Raw genomic sequence first — 18,019 nt, 5'->3', positions numbered from 1 at the left:
CTTAATAGTACCCTAGATGACATGCATAATAATATCGCCCTCTCCCATGGTGAATCCCTGGGTGCACCGTGCCTCACTTGCCACAGTGACATACTGTACCCTGATGCATGGCATAATTAGCCCATTCAGTCCTGAATTGGATAACTATCCCAGGGGCTGAATATGCAGTGACCGCTCACGTCACTGTCATATCTTTGTGGGGTGTTACGGCTAGAGAGACCTAGGGTCTTTAGCATACGATGTACTAAAATGTACAGGGATCACTCACGTCCCTGCAGCAGTCACGTCGTTATGGGGTGTTTTTAATGTTCCGGGATCAACTACATCCCTATCACTGTCCCATCATTATGGAGTATCGAGACTTCAAGACCTAAAGTTCTGAGTTCCTAAACCACTTAAAGGGAACCTGTCACCTGGATTTTGGGTATAGAGCTGAGGACATGGGCTGCTAGATTGCCTCTAGCACATCCGCAATATCCATTCCCCATAGCTCTCTGTCCTTTTTATTGTGTCAAAAAAACTATATATATATATGTATATATGTATGTATGTAAATGAGGCTACTAACTTTTCGGGAGCCCAGCTACGCCCACTGTGAAGCAGCCCAGCACCGCTCCGCATTCTCCGAATCTCCTCCTTGCTCCCTGACGTCACAAAGCTAGAGCACCGTAATCTCCCGATGCGCGAGCTAGCGCATGCGCAGTGTCGGCATAGTGTTCCTTCCCTGTGCTGGCATCAGCCTCAGGGAACGAACTGCGCATGCGCTAGCTCGTGCATCGCGAGATTACGGCGCTCTAGCTTTGTGACGTTGGGGAGCAAGGAGAAGATTCGGAGGATGCTGGGCTCCTTCACAGTGGGCGTTGCTGGGCTCAGAGTCAGAGAACGCTGGACTCCTCTCTCAAGCATGGAGAGACAGGACTCATCTAAGGTTAATTTTGCATATCTATAGAATCGTTTTTTTTGACACAATAAAAGCACAGAGAGCTATGGGGACTGGATATTGCGGATGTGCTAATGGCAATCTAGCAGCCCATGTCCTCTGCTCTATACCCAAAATCCAGATGACAGGTTCCCTTTAATGTCTGTCTACATGACCGCATGCGGAGGTGGCTCAATTGAAAATAACCACAACCATAATCAGTTGGAGCAACCAGGGGTGATAGGTAGAGATGGCCTTGCGGTTCGCCTAGCGGTCGTGATTAGCTGAACATGCGGCGATGTCCGCCCGCGCCATATTCTTTTGCATTGCGCTGAACTTTGACCCATGACACATCCATCAGGTGGGACAGGACAGCCAATTGAGATGTTCCAGCACATGGACACACCCCCACCCTATAAAAGAACCCGATCTGGCAGCCATTTTATATTTAGTGTTTTGCCAGTGTAGGGAGAGGTTGCTTTGTGGAGCAGGCTGTTAGGGACACCAAACGCTAGCTAATAGAGGCACAAAAGTCCTTTTAAGGACTGGTATAGGTGTGCTTTTGATAGGTGTGATATTCTGAGGGATGTGATATACTTATAATATACTTTTGTAACATAGAAAGTATATTCTAGTGCATTTGTATTGTGCAGCAGTTGTGTGCGGTTCTGCTGCAATACCGCAGCTATATAGAGGGACAAACGCTATTGGCACAACCTGTTGCCCCCTAAAAAACTGATTTGAGGGGTGTGATATACCTTCTTCCACAAAATACTGATTGAGGGCTGCGATATACCTGTTGCCCCAAAAAAACAGGGTGGTGTGATATCGGTAGTTAGTCTTACCGGTAACGTTCTTTTTCAGGAGTCCAACATGACAGCACATGGGAGGATGTCCAATCCAATCTCTGTAGGGACAGGAAGTGAGACAGGTTATAAGCCCCCCCTTCCCTCCAATCTCCAGTGTCTTCTAAATTACTACACCGGATGGATGCAACTCAATTTTATTTTTATTGTGATAAACAATGTTAACTTCACACTGAACCACATATTTTAGGGAGGGAATTAGGAGTGCTGTCATGTTGGACTCCTGGAAAGAACGTTACCGGTAAGACTAACTACCGATTTCCAGGACGTCCCCCATGACAGCACATGGGAGAGTTATCAACTTAACCATCAGGGAGGGACCACAGCCTGCAGAACCTTTCGCCCAAAGGAAAGCTGACGATTGGACGCCAGGTTCAACCTGTAGTGTTTACAAAAGGTGTTATAACTTGTCCAGGTGGCTGCCTGACAAATCTGATCTATAGAGGTGTTCGCTTTCTCCGCCCAGGAAGCTGCGACTGCTCTAGTGGAATGTGCTCTGACAGAAATAGGACAGGGACTATTCTGAAGGCGATATGCTTCCTCAATTGTTGATTTGATCCACTATGTCAGAGTCCTCTTAGAAACTTTCTTCCCTTTTCCTGCTTTACCGAACTGTACGAAAAGATTTGAGTCCTTTCTATCTGGTTCTGTTCGGCGAAGATATTCAAGGACTGCCCGACGGACGTCTAGGCAATGGAATTTCTCCTCTTCCGGATCTCTAGGAGAGGTGAAAAAGGAGGGTAAGAATATTTCTTGTTCTCTATGGAAGGTAGATACGACCTTTGGGAGGAAACCTGGGTCTAACTGTAGAATTATTCGATCCGAGAAGACTCTTAAAAAGGGTTCCTTCATCGATAAGGCCTGAATTTCACCAATTCTGCGTGCTGAAGTGATGGCTACTAAGAAGGCCGTCTTCCAGCAGAGTAGTTTTAACGGGATGGAGTCCAATGGTTCAATGGGCACTTTACAGAGGGTATCTAGAACTACAGATAAGTCCCAAGGGGGGACAGTTTGTCTCAGAGTGGGTCTAAGTCTGAGTATAGCTTTTACAAACCTCTTTATCCAACGATGCTCTGCTAGAGGGTAGTCCAGAAAAGATGACAATGCTGCTATCTGCACCTTGATTGTGCTAGGACGTAGCCCTAGGTCAAAGCCCCTCTGTAGGAAGTCAAGAATCTGAGCGATAGAAGGAGTTGATCTGGACGGATGTGTATCTTCCCGCCAGGAATTAAATTTGCTCCAGATCTTTTTATAAATGGCGTTTGTCACCGGTTTCCTACTTTTTTGCAACGTGGAGATCACTGCATGTGACAAGCCCTGCCTACTCAGCATTCTCCTTTCAGGATCCAGGCTTTCAGATTCCATTTTTCTAGATTCGGGTGGAGAAGGGACCCCTGAGTGAGAAGGTCTGGCCTCAGAGGGAGTGATATTGGTTCTTCCATCTTTAGCCTGTTTAACAGGGGATACCAGCTCCTCTTCGGCCAAGCTGGACCTATGAAGATGAATTTCCCCGAACTCTCGCTGATCTTCCTCAAGGTAGCCGGGATAAGCGGGATTGGCGGGAAGACATAAGCTAGATCCATATCCCATGATTTTGACATGGCGTCTATCCCCAGAGGTTCTCCGCTGGGATCCAGGGAAAAAAACTGAGACGCCTGGGCATTCTCTCTGGAGGCTAGAAGGTCCACCTGGGGGTACCCCCATTTCCTGCAGATCTGATGGAAGACCTGCCTGTTCAGCCTCCATTATCCTGGATGGAATCTTCTTCTGCTCAGGAAGTCTGCTGTAATGTTGTCCTTCCCTCTGATATGGAGGGCTGAGATAGATAGGACGTTTTCCTGTGCCCAAAGAAAGATCTTTTCTGCGACCTCCTGAAGACCTGGGTTCTGAGTTCCCCCTTGATGTCTTATATAACAGACTGTAGTTATATTGTCTGATAGTATTTGTACGTGATTTCCTCTTAGGAGAAGTTCTGCTGCCTGGAGGGACCTTAGTACCGCCATTAGCTCCCTTACGTTTGAGGAACGCTGACTCTCTGCCAAGGACGATGAACCTTGAAGGAAATGGTCTTCTATGTGTGAACCCCAACCGGTCATGCTGGCATCGGTTACCACTGTCAAGCAAGGTCTTCTCAACCAGTGTACCCCTCCCTGCAGGTCTTTGTCCCACTTGGTAAGAACTAGACCTTGTAGAGGCCTTGAGTGGATCTGAGCCCACTGGACCATCTGAATACAGGATGTCATCAAGCCTAGTATCCGCATAGCCTCTCTGATGGAGCAGATGTTTCTTCTTTGGAAGGAGGATATTTCTTCTATAAATGCGATGCGTTTTGATTCTGGACAAAAGGACATCTGTCTTTGGGAGTCCAGAAGGGTTCCTAGAAAGATCTTTCTTACGTTCATGCTGAGATCTGATTTCTCTAGGTTGATTATCCAGCCTAAATTTTGTAGAACCTCTAACGTCGTCTGTAGGTGGTTCTGCAATAGGACCTCTGAGGATGCTGTTAGGAGGAAGTCGTCTAAATATGGAATTATTGTTATTCCTTGTTGTCTCAGGAAAGCCATTATCTCTACTATTAATTTTGTGAAAATGCGTGGGGCACTTGAGATCCCGAATGGAAGACATTGGAACTGAAAGTGATGAATTATGCCGTCTAACATCACTGCAAACCTGAGGAACTGATGGTGGCTCGGATGTATGGGGACATGATAGTAGGCATCTTTGAGATCGATGGTGCACATTAGTGCCTCTGCTGGAATCAGTGGAACTGTTGACCGTATCGACTCCATCTTGAACCTGAAATATCGAATCCAATTGTTCAGGCACTTCAGGTTTATAATAGTTCTTAGCGAACCGTCTGGTTTCTTTACCCAGAACAGCTTGGAGTAGTGGCCTCTGCCCTGCTGGGCCTTTGGAACCGGCACTATTGCTTCCATAGTGCAAAGTTTTTCTAAGTCCTGGACCATCTGTTTTTTTAGTGACGGAGACTGGGGTGTGGTAACACAGAACCTTTGAGGAGGAAGACGACTGAATTCTATTTGGTACCCTTCTCGTACTGTCTGAAGTACCCAGGGGTTCTGAGTTACTAGAGACCATTGATGGCTGAAGAACCGAAGTCTCCCCCCCCACTGGTCTGGCGTCATTTGTTCTGGTAAGAGGAAGTGTTGGGTTTGAGAAGGAACCCCCTCCCCTTCCCACCTTTGGGGTAGCTCCACCTGCCCGACTTGCCTTTCCCTCTACCTGAAAAATACTGTGGCTGCCCCTGGCCTGGATTTTTCCGAAAGGACTGCGTCTTTTTAGATTTCTCCTCTGGAAACCCTTTCTTCTTGTCCGCAGCACTTTCAAGGATTGTATCTAAGACTGGGCCAAACACGTGTGAACCTGAGAAAGGGATCGAACAGAGCTTGTTTTTTGAAGCTATGTCCCCTGACCAACTTCGCAGCCAAAGGGCTCTCCTAGCTGTATTTGCCAGGGTGCTGTTTCAAGCCGAAATTCTAATAGATTCGGCCGAGGCGTCTGCCAGATAGGCCGTGGCCATTTTAAGGAGGGGAATGGATTCTAGAATGTCCTCCCTTGGGGTTTTTAATCTGAGGTGGTTCTCCAGCTGATTTAGCCATAACCTCATAGACCTGGCTACCGAGGTGGCGGAAATATTGGTATTAATGAGTGCAGACGAACACTCCCAGGCTTTTTTAAGAAGACCCTCCGTCTTCCTATCCATAGGATCTCTTAAATTAGAGGAATCCTCAAAGGGAATGGAGGTTTTCCTTGTGACCTTAGCCACTTGAATGTCTATCCTAGGAACTTCATCCCATAATTTAGTATCCTCAGGATTAAATATCAGGCGATTTTTTTAATTCCTAAGGTATAATTAATTTCTTTTCAGCTTCCTTCCATTCCTCCAGAATTATTTCCTTCAGATTGGGAATTTATTGGGAATAGGCGAGTCTTTTTTACCCCCAAACCCCCAAACATTTCATCCTGAATGGATAGGGGAGGACTAGCTTCCTCTATTTGCATTGTATCTCTAACCGCATGGAGGAGGGCATCTAGGTCTTCAGTAGAAAATAAAAATCTTCTAGAGTGATCCGAAGAACCTGACGCAGAGATGGTGGGTTCCTCAATCTCTCCGTCTGAGACTTCTTGATTATCAGAATCAGAGTCCTCCTGAGTCGTCCTTCTTTTTGAAGAAGGGGAGTCGGGCTGAGAAGGGGGTGGCGGAGGGTTTAGAGAAGAAACCGTAGCCTGCACCTCTTCACGGACAATGTTTCTCAGATCTGTGAGAAAGGACGGCTGTTCCTCCTTCATTAACTTGGCAATGCAATCGACACACAACTGTTTTTTGTAGGACGTATGCATTTTTTTCCCCACAAGTCGCACATTTTCTCGGTCTCTTTTTGGAATCCTGGAGGGCCGACTGCCCAGAACTCTTTTTATCCTAGGAAAAAATCTGAGAAAAGGGCCGTGCTCAAATGACTGGGGGGATACACCAAGGAAATAGGGATAAAAACACTTACATGGACTGCAGCAGAGGAGTCAGACACAATCTCAGATTTGGCTGACATCTGGGGCTCCATGGAGGCTAAGAAACACACAGCAGCTTAGACTTCCCCACTGGGGCTTACCTTCCACCTCTGCTGCCGCGCTGCTCCTTTCTTATAAGGGTGACTCAACCCCCAGGAGGGGGGAGTCAACCCCTGAGCGCGAGACCGGGATTCCGGGTCTCCAGCGCTTGTACTGGGCGCCGCCATCTTGTTTCCGGATGACCCCGAAGTGACGTCATAGTCGCGACACATGAAGCCGCGTCGCAGGGTAAGGAGCGCGCCGCTGAGCCCAGAGCTCCCGGAGGAGAAGCGGCTGCAGCGTCCCAGCTACCGCCGTCCATGGTAGGCCGGGACAGAGCTAGAGAACCCCCGAAGGGGGAGCTAGCAGGGCCATGCGGGACACCGCCCGAACTGGGCTGTGACGAGAGTACGGGACCCCCGACCAGACCTAGCCCCTGGTGCCTAGGTAAGCACCCTGAATCCGCTGGGAAAAAATCCTGTCTCAACCTCCTATCCCGGTAGGGACAGGAAGACACTGGAGATTGGAGGGAAGGGGGGGCTTATAACCTGTCTCACTTCCTGTCCCTACAGAGATTGGATTGGACATCCTCCCATGTGCTGTCATGGGGGACGTCCTGGAAATAACTGTTGTGGCAAAAAAATTTATTGAGGGGTGTGATATACCTGCTTCCACAAAATACTGATTAAGGGGTTCAATATACCTGTTTCCACCAAATATTGATTGAGGCCTGCAATATACCTGCTTTCACAAAATACTGCTCTTCTCTAGAGTCTTAGGCACAGGGTCATTTTGAAAATAACAGGCAGAGGAAGAGGCAGGCCGTTCTGCAGGGGTGGTAGGGGTCGGGCAGGTGCACCAGGCCGGAGCCTAAGTGGGAAGTTGGAGAAGGCGCGTGCGATTACTTCAAAAGGCGCACCAGAGTTGGTTGAGTGGCTCACTCAGCCTTCCACTTCTGCACCCTCCTCATCCTCTGTATCTGCACCCTCCTCACTCTCTGCTGTGTGCACCCCCAAAGACACCACCACCATAGCCCCTCCACTCGAGTCAGAGTAATTATTTTCCCATTCATTCCCAGACCTTACCAATGCGCAGCCATTCTTGACATCAGATGAGGAAGAGGAGGTAACAACGGTCGCCACCCAGCAGTCTGACGACAGTACCCAGATCAGCCTAAGGAGGGAGGTCCCTGCTGTGGCTGCCTACTCTGAGATCTCTGATGTCAGTGGTGGTGAAGGTGACTATTATGACATGTCGATGAATGTCACGTGGGTGACCACAAGAGAGGAAGAGGAGAGTTCAGAGGGAGAAATGGAGCGGCAGAGAAGGAGGAGAAGCAGGCAGAGCACAGTAGGCAAAAAGCAAACTGCAAATTTATTTTGAGCGAGCCATCCACCATGCACGGTCACTTCTTGCGCTCCCAGGACGTCGGTTCATGGCTCCGCAGTGTGGGCTTTTTTTACATGTCAGCTGCTGACAATAGTGTTGCCATCTGCAGCCTGTGCTGTCAACGCATAAGTCGCGGTAAGCCCAACACTCGCCTAGGGATGACCGCCTTAAGAAGGCACCTGGCCTCCCATCACTGAGCCTAGTGGGAGCAACGCCGTCAGAACCCACAAAGCCACACTCCCGGCGCTACACGTCCTGCCTTTTCTCCTTTCTCCTCCCATTTGTCCTCCACTCCACCTTCCACCGTGCCGTTGTCGTGTTCATCTGGCAGAAGCTAGGCTTTCGTGGCCCAAATGTTCGAGCATAAAAAGTTGATGATGCCTGATAACCCTCTTGCCCAATGGCTGATCGCTGGCTTGTCGGAACTGCTAGCCCGCCAACTACTGCCATATAAACTGGTGGACTCGGAGGCCTTTAGAAAATTTGTGGCCATTGGCACACCGCAATGGAAGGTCCCCGGAAGGAAATATTTCTCCTAGAAGGGCATCCCAGAGCTATATGGCCACGTTCAGCGGCAAGTGAATATATCTCTGGCACACAGTGTCGGTGCCAAGATACATCTGACCACATACCTGTGGTCTAGCAAACACGGGCAGGGAAGGTACATAACTTTTACTGCCCACAGGGTGAACCCTCTGAAGGCCGTCAAGCATGTATCCCATGGCTCCCGTGTGGATTTGGTGTTACCGCCACGGATTGCATGCAGGCCTGCCTCCTCCTCCTACTCCATCCTACGTCTCCTCCTCTGCTGACTTCTCCTTTTCCACTGCTACTGCCTCTTCCGCTGCACCCCCCCCCCCCCAAAGCTCTCACACGGCCATGGCTTGCCTTGCTGACGTTCATATGCGACACCACTTGCCCGTCAGATGTCTGATTTGTGACAGCCCGACGCGCTGGAACGCCACCTTGTATATGCTTGATAGGCTGCTCCTGCAGCAACGTGGCGTTAACGACTACCTGTACTAACTCTGCAGCAGGACAGATTCTGTGGAGCTTGGTTTCTTTTCACTGCGCCAATGGCTGCTCATGTGCGACGCATGCAGACTTCTGCGGCCATTTGAGATCAACAAACTGGTCTGTCACAGCCAGGGCGCAATCAGTGACATCGTACCTTACGCCTTCTTTCTGGAGCGTGCATTGCGTCGTTTCATTGATCAAGCCGTCGAGGAGCTGGAAGATGAGGAAGTCGCAATGCTGAATGAATTCCCGGGGGAAGGGGGGGCTACTACGTCTGAGACAAGTCAGCAGGAGTCTGAAGAGGAGTCAGAGGAGGATGGTGGCTGGGGGGAGGAGGAGGAGCAAGAAGAGCAGGCTTTGAGGGGGACTTTAAACTTTTTTGGGATCCCTGGTGTTGTCAGTGGCTGGGGGGAGGAGACCGAGGATGACATTCTCCTGGGCGATGAGCAGGAGCCAGGGCGGTCCACCACTTCCAATTTAGTGCAAATAGGGGGCCTTCATGCTCCAGTGTTTGAAGAGGGACCCCTGTATAAAAAGCATAAAGGGCAAGGACCAGCACTGGGTGGCAACTTACTTAGACCCCTGGTACAAACACAAAATGGCAGACATGTTACCAGCATCACAGAGGGCTGGCAGAATGCAGCATTTCCAGGCCTTGCTGCGAAAGATGCTGCATTCTGCTGTTGCGGGCGCTGGCAGAGGAATTTCCACCCACAGTGAAACAGGTGCGGGTATCAATCCTACCACGCCTGCAAGAACAGGGCGGTTTGAAGATGTGGTGTTCACTTCGGATATGAGATCATTCTTGCAGCCAACCCATCGACATCCGTCCTCCGGATCCAGCCTCAGGGAACGCCTAGACCGACATGTGTCTGACTTCATCGGGTTAACGGCTTATGTGGACTAGGGTTGTTGCGGGTATCGAAATTTCGATACCCAATCGATACTTTTGTCCCGGTATCGATACGATACCGGGATTTCCGTTTTTTCGATACTGGGCTGCGCTTCTGCGCAGTCTAGTATCTCTGAACATGAGCGCGCTGCTATCGGCGCGCTCATGTTCTCTCTCAGCAGCACGGGGAGAAGGAAGCTGTCCTCCCTCCCCCTGTGCTGCTGCCGCTGCCACCAATGAGAAGAGAGGGGCGGAGGAGGGGCGGCAATGAGAAGAGAGGGGCGGAGGAGGGGCGGCAATGAGAAGAGAGGGGGCGGAGGAGGGGCGGCAATGAGAAGAGAGGGGCGGAGGAGGGGCGGGCGCACTGCGCCACCAATGATAGGATTACTATCGGAGCGATGGGAGGAGACATCAGCTTCACTAGTGGGCGTTCCTTTTCCCTGCGCTGCGATTGGACAGCGCTACAGCCAGGGAGAAGGAACGCCCACTAGTGAAGCTGATGTCTCCTCCCATCGCTCCGATAGTAATCAGCAGCATGTGGAGCAGGAGAGGAGACAGTAATGGGGCACTGCGGGCGAACGGAGCGGCGCCCAGGACTAAATGGTGAGTGCTGAGACATCGCTGGGCGCCGCTCTGTGTGGCCTAATAGTGAAAGTCTGGACTCATATACAGTAGTCAGTCTTTAACACATACAGGAGGCGGGTGCCGGCAGCAGAATCGCATTGCCGGCACCCTGCCCCTGACAGGGAGCTGCGATCAGCGGCAGTTAACTGCCGCTGATCTGCTAGTACCCGCCTCCTGTATAAAGGGGTAAAATCATTGGTGGTGCAGTGGGCCCCCCCCCCCCCCCCCCTCAATCCCCCCATCCCATTAAAATCATTGGTGGCACAGTGCGCCGGCCCCTCTCAACCCTCCAGTATTAAAATCATTGGTGGCAGTGGCCACAGGGACCTCTCCACTCCCCCTCATTGGTGGTGCAGTGGCAGCTTCTGATCGGAGCCCCAGCTGTGTAAGCCTGGGGCTCCGATCGGTTACCATGGCAGCCAAGAGGCTACAGAAGCCCTGGTTGCCATGGTAACATCCCTGATGCTGTGTGCACAAAGCACAGAGCAGCAGGGACAGTGTGGAGTCCTATTCACCCTGATAGAGATCTATCAGGGTGAATAGGAAAAGGGATGAAAGATCCCAGGTTCTAGCCCCTAAGGGGGGAAATAGTTATTAAATAAAAAGTAAAAAAAAAAAAAAACACTAAAATATGAAGTATAAATCACCCCCCTTTTCCCAATTTCACATATAAAATATATAAATAAACATATTACATCGCCACGTCAGAAAAGTCCAAACTATTAAAATATTAAAAAAAAATCTAGGTGGTGAATGCCGGAACAGAAAAAATAAAATAAAAACTGCGCGATTCGCCATTTTTAAAAATGAGGAATGCACGTGGCTTTTTTTGTTTATTTTTTTCGCGTGGTATCGAATGGTATCGAGTATCGCAATACTTTTTCATGGTATCGAAACCGAATCAAAAATTTGGTATCGCAACAACTCTAATGTGGACGCTCTGAGAAGCGAGGAACCCCAACGACTACTGGGTGTGCAGGCTTGACCTGTGGCTAGAGCTGGCACAATTTGCCATGGAACTCTTGGCTTGCCCCTCGTCGCAATTGCCGCATCTGAACGTACCCTTTGACGGATTCTGTAGCCAGTTTGAACCCTGTCGCACTGGCTGGAGAAAGCTGTGTACAAGGCGATCCCTGATATTACAGACACGCCGATATGTAATCGCTGGATTATCACCAACCAGATATCCCACATCTGAGTCTGCACGTAAGATGCCCCAGAATTGTGACCATATCTCCCTTACTTCTACATGGGAATCATCAAAATTGCCTATAATGCGGATCTGTTCCGATGTCTCCCTCAATTGCCGCGGGTTAAGTAATGAGGTCCTTTCAACTGAGGGCATGTTGGTATGCCTGATTAAGAACCCTCCTAGAATACCCCAGCGTCTAAATCTTTGTTATTAATCTACCGCCGCCATCTGAAAATCCTGCATCTTCGAGCAGTTGCGCCTCAGATGCAAATACTGACCCTTAGGCCTCTTGCACATGACCGTATGGCTTTTTCAAAATTTTGCTATCCGGATGACATCCGTGTGCATTCCGTTTTTTGCGGAGCCGAATAATTGGCCCCTTATAGAACAGTACTATCCTTGTCCGTTATGCGAACAATAATAGGACATGTTCTATCTTTGAACGGAAATACGGAATGCATACGGAGTACATTCCATTTTTTTGCGGACCCATTGAAATGAATGGTTCTGTATATGGACTGTATACGGAACGCAAAAAATGAAACCTAAACGGTTGCAAGAGGCCTTAGTGATCCCATGTTTCAAGGCTGGCAGGTGACAACTGTGCGTGCCTAGCTGGCTGTTCATGGCGGTATTTTCCCGGAACAACCGTGTTCCCAGAGTGATATCCTCTGTCTTATAGATGGTAAGGTCAAGAAATGTAATACTCGATGAATTGGTTTCCCATGTGAAGAATAGGCCCCAATTGTTGTTCAGCCTGGCCACAAATGAAGCAAATGTGTCCTTGTCCTCTTTCCAAAGGATGAACACATCGTCGATTTATCTTATCCACATTACAATCGACGATGCTTCATCCCTAAACTCATCACCAGTGACAATTTCCCGTTCCCACCTGCCCAGATATATATTGGCAAAAGTGGGGGCACATGGGCTTTCCATGGCCACACCCTTTATTTGATGGTAGAACTTATTGTCAAACAGAAATGTGTTGTGTTCCAAAATAAATGTCATTAATTGGAGCACAAACATGTTATGAGGTTGGAGATGAGTGCCCCGTTCACATAAGATCTCTGCCACTGCCTCACATCCCCTATTGTGGGGTATAGAGTTATGCAATGCCTCTATGTCCAGGCTTACTAGTATCATATCATCTTCTATCTGGATGCCATCAATGTGTTTGATGACATCCATAGAATCCCTGCCGTACGAGGGCAAGGCAGTGACGAAAGGCCTTAAAATCTGATCCACATAGGTGCTAATGGGATGTGTCAGGCTATTCGTGCCTGACACAATTGGTCTTCCCTTAAGCGGATTTAGCCCCTTGTGGATTTTTGGGAGGCCATAAAAACAGGCTGTTTGTGGATACTTAGGGAGTAAAAACTCAAACTCTGCTTTGCTTATCAACTTGACTTCCAGAGCCTGTGACGAGATCGACTTCAGCTCTTTTCAGTATGAGGTCATTGGGTTACATGGGAGGATAGAGTAACATTGTTTGTCCATCAAGATGGTCAAACACATGTCTGTGTACTGTTGGTAATCTAGAATCACAATGTTTCCTCCTTTATCCGAGGGTTTACAATTGAGGAATCTGACTCTAGAGCTCTCAGCGGTTCCATCTCTGTATGTGTTAGGTTATTATGACCAGTTCTATGTCCCTCCATTTGCCTCAATTGGTCTGTTGCCACCTTAAGAAAGGTGTCACATGGTGTGTGATCTCCAATGGGTGGATTTTTGGAAGATAGGGATTTCAATTTAGTAAATGGACCTTTTCTTGGGCCTCTATTCCCCTCCTCCCATAGCCCAGCCAACAGCTGGACATCAGGGAGATCTTCATGTGTGATGAAAAATTTCCTCCACTTTAACTTGCGTATAAAGAGATGTAGATCTTTCACCCAGTCATACAAATTAAATTTGTTCGTCGGTACAAATGATAAACCTTTCTTGAGGAGGTTCATTTTGTCACAATTCAACAGTCTACTGGATAAGTTGATGATCTGCATCTCATCTGAGGGGGACCCCCTTGTTTTATAGGACCTTACTTCCTGTCGCTCAGCAGATAATCGTACAAAGGTTGGCCCCTCCCTAGAAAAAATTGCTTTGTGTACGTGAGCCTCTCCCACGTCTGCCTCTATTCTGAGATCTCCCTCTCAAGGGGGCTGATTGAGCTGACTGTATCTGTTGTGTCCTGGATGAGCCACTCTTAGACTCCCCTTCGCACAAGGGTTCTGTGTCCAATTCTAGCGCCTTGCTTTGTTTCTGACTGTAATCAAAAATGCTTCCCTCTTTAAAATCGGTGGTGACCCCCGAAACATCGCGCAGCATGGGATAAAGATCAGCTCAGAGCTGTCAAAGAAAAAAGGATATATGAACACTACGGAATATTAATAAAGAATAAAAGAAATTTAAAGCACACTTTGGGCTTCAGAAGAGTGAGAATTATTTACTACTTACCTATAATTCTTGAATAAAAGATACGGCCAAGTGAAATATTTTGTTTGTAAGAGTGGAGCCAAAGTGCGGCTCTGAATCGGATCATGGATATATCGCAATTGGAGCGAATCTGTCTGAATATAGTTATTTTCTGAAGACACAACTTTCACTAGAATTTTGGCACAATATATTAGGGTCCATTCACACGTCCTCAAAATGGGTCCGCATCCGTTCCGCAATTTTGATTAATTAATTTTCAATGGGGCCGGAATGTGCTGTCCGTATCCGCACTTCCGTTCCGCAAAAAAATAGAACATGTCCTATTCTTGTCTGCAATTGGGAACAAGAAAAGGCATTTTCTATGAGAGTGCTGGCGATGTGCAGTCCGCAGAATGCGGAACGCACATTACCGGTGTCCGTGTTTTGCAGATCCGCAATTTGCGCATTCGCAAAACACATACGGACGTGTGAATGGACTCAACTTTTTGAGGGGAAATTATAAGAGCACATGGATGCACTATAGCAGCAGTATCTATACATAAGCATTTTTTTTAATGATTGCTATTGAATTTTTTTGTGTGGGCTAACAGAGTGAATTAATATTTTAAAGGGGTTAGCCCATCTCGCACTTAGCTTGCATATCGCTAGGATATGCCGCCCATATCCGATAAAGCACCTCTGAGACCTGCACCTGTCTCTAGAATGGGGCCTCCAAAGCGAAGAAGAGAACACTGTTCTGAAATATTTCCGGAGCTCCCATAGGATTGAATGGAGAGTTCACTGCAAGCACAGCCACAAGTGTGTAAGATGCTCCAACCCCTTTAACCCTTTAGGAAGCACCCTTTTAATACTTTTCTTTTAAACCCAATCCTTTTTCTTTTTTTCTTTTAGTGAGTGATTTTAAAGATGAAAATAGCATGGTAGTTAACTTACCCATTTCAATACTATGAGTCTCATAGTAATGTATAGAGCAAGTAATGCCAAAAATGCTGTAAGATTGGGTCAGAGTGCTGGTCAAGTGACGCACCAAGATACCGACATGGATAAGTAATACAGTTGCAATAAAAAGTATGTGAACCCTTTGGAATTATATGGATTTCTGCACAAATTGGTCATAAATTGTGATGTGATCTTCATCTAAGTCACAACAATAGACAATCACAGTCTGCTTAAACTAATAACACACAAAGAATTAAATGTTACCATGTTTTTATTGAACACACCATGTGAACATTCACAGTACAGGTGGAAAAAGTATGTGAACCACTAGACTAATGACATCTCCAAGAGCTAATTGGAGTGAGGTGTCAGCCAACTGGAATCCAATCAATGAGATGAGATTGGAGGTGTTGGTTACATCTGCCCTGCCCTTTAAAAAACACACACCAGTTCTGGGTTTGCTTTTCACAAGAAGCATTGCCTGATGTGAATGATGCCTCACACAAAAGAGCTCTCAGAAGAACTACAATTAAGAATTGTTGACTTGCATAAAGCTGGAAAGGGTTATAAAAGTATCTCCAAAAGCCTTACAATTCATCAGCCCACGGTAAGACAAATTGTCTATAAATGGAGAAATTTCAGCACTGCTGCTACTCTCCCTAGAAGTGGCCGTCCTGTAAAGATGACTGCAAAAGCACAGCGCAGACTGCTCAATGAGGTGAAGAAGAATCCTAGAGTGTCAGCTAAAGACTTAAAAAAGTCTCTGGCATATGCTAACATCCCTGTTAGCAAATCTACGATACGTAAAACCCTAAACAAGAATGGATTTCATGGGAGGATACCACAGAGGAAGCCACTGCTGTCCAAAAAAAACATTGCTGCACGTTTACAGTTGCACAAGAGCACCTGGATGTTCCACAGCAGTACTGGCAAAATATTCTGCGGACAGATGAAACCAAAGTTGAGTTGTTTGGAAGAAACACACAACACTATGTGTGGAGAAAAAGAGGTACAGCACACCAACATCAAAACCTCATCCCAACTGTGAAGTATGGTGGTGGGGGCATCATGGTTTGGGGCTGCTTTGCTGCGTCAGGGCCTGGATGGATTGCTATCATCAAAGGAAAAATGAATTCCCAAGTTTATCAAGACATTTTGCAGGAGAACTTAAGGCCATCTGTCCACCAGCTGAAGCTCAACAGAAGATGGGTGTTGCAACAGGACAACGACCCAAAGCATAGAAGTAAAACAACAACAGAATGGCTTAAACAGAAGAAAATACGCCTTCTGGAGTGGCCCAGTTAGAGTTCTGACCTCAACCCTATTGAGATGCTGTGGCATGACCTCAAGAAAGCGATTGACACCAGACATCCCAAGAATATTGCTGAACTGAAACAGTTCTGTAAAGATGAATGGTCAAGAATTACTCCTGACCGTTGTGCACGTCTGATCTGCAACTACAGGAAACTTTTGGTTGAAGTTTTTGCTGCCAAAGGAGGTTCAACCAGTTATTAAATCCAAGTGTTCACATACATTTTCCACCTGCACTGTGAATGTTTACATGGCGTGTTCAATAAAAACATAGTAACATTTAATTCTTTGTGGTTTTTTTAGTTTAAGCAGACTGTGATTGTCTATTGTTGTGACTTAGATGAAGATCACATCACAATTTATGACCAATTTGTGCAGAAATCCATATAATTCCAAAGGGTTCACATACTTTTTCTTGCAACTGTATATGCTTCAGTGATACAAGTAAAGGAGTTGTGTTATCTGGGACTTTGATGCCATATCGCTATTATATGCCATCAAAGTCAGGTAGGTGTGGGTCCCATCTCTCAGACCCGCACCTATCTCTAAAACAGGCCCCCGAATGGGAAGGAGAATGCGTACACGATGCGCTCTCCATTCATTTCTATGGGAGTTTAAAAAAAAAAAAACAGCAGACCGAGCGTGCTCCAGTATTTTCGCAATTCCCATAGAAATGAATGTATGGGACTCCTGAAAATACAGTAGCCATCTTCGTTCTGGAGATAAGTGCAGGTTCCACCTGTGGAACCTGCACCTATCTCACACTGGTGGCATAGTCTAATGATCTCTCAAACGAGACTACCCCTTTAACTACCCTGCTATTTGAATATTATATTTGATTACTAATGATGTGCCATTTTTTGTGAGATTCTGTAAAAACTGCTTATATGAACCTGGTCTTGCGCATGTACACATTTCTGGGGTGAAGAGGTGACTAACTGCAGGGAGACTGATTTTAAGTATTTTTTTTTTTTTTTCTTAATTACTTTGTGGTTGTGTAGTGGCTTTTATCCACTTATGTAGATCAGAACTTCAGCACACAAGATTTCTGGGTTGGGAACCTATAGCTGAAACCTTCAAATAAGACCCGGTGTACCATGATTGATATATTGGCTTTTTTGACCACGCTGCCTCTGCTTGGATAGAAATATTTTTATCCTTCTATTAAATTTTTTTCAGAATAACATTGACACGTGTCCGGAATGTGGGCATCTAAAGCTGAAACACGTCCTGTGTGGTTTCTGCTATGATAGAGTTCGCCGTGAAACGCACTTTATCAGGAAGGAAATACAAGCTGTGGAAGGAGGACCTTTCAAAACTCCCACTGTGGAAACCGTAATTCTTTATGACGGGGAAAAGCCACGTCCTGAAGATGAAGGGAAGAGGATTATTGAGCAGAAACGGAAACGCCCATCATGGTTCTCCTATTGATATATTTGTCATTTTTCTTCTGCTATGCAGTGTCCTTAATGCCTTCTAAGTGAAGTGGAGAACATATATTTAGATTGTGTTACTCATACCTCAGATGCAGACATGTCCTGTCTTCAGTTTGCCTTTTGTGGTTACATTGAATCTTCATGGCTACATGTATTAAAATACACCAGTATCTCCTTTGTAAGTATGTAGTTGGGTGACATTATTTAATACTCAGGTGCATGCACAAATTACTCCACATTCAGATTTTATTGAATTGAATAAACTTTTTTTTTTTTTTTTTTTTTTTTTTCCATGTCGCTATGGTCCCTTTCACACGGACGAGAATTCTGCGTGGGTGCAATACGTGAGGTGAGCGCATTGCACCCGCACTGAATCTGGACCGATTCACTTCAATAGGGCTGTGCAGATGAGCAGTGATTTTAACGCATCACTTGTGCGTT

General features: G+C 46.8%; 1 protein-coding gene across 1 annotated transcript in view; it reads left to right on the top strand.

Annotated features, from left to right (window-relative positions):
* The window catches only part of MRPL32 (mitochondrial ribosomal protein L32), a 34,064-nt gene extending 16,304 nt beyond the window's left edge, over nucleotides 1-17,760 (top strand). Inside the window, 1 exon segment of the mRNA XM_040432188.1 lies at nucleotides 17,322-17,760. Coding sequence (XP_040288122.1) covers nucleotides 17,322-17,573 — 252 coding nt within the window. The 3' untranslated portion in view covers nucleotides 17,574-17,760.
* Nucleotides 17,761-18,019: the final 259 nt, after the last annotated feature.

Source organism: Bufo bufo, chromosome 5, assembly GCF_905171765.1.
Source record: "Bufo bufo chromosome 5, aBufBuf1.1, whole genome shotgun sequence".
NCBI lineage: Eukaryota > Metazoa > Chordata > Amphibia > Anura > Bufonidae > Bufo > Bufo bufo.
This window is presented reverse-complemented; position numbering and strand designations above follow the sequence as displayed.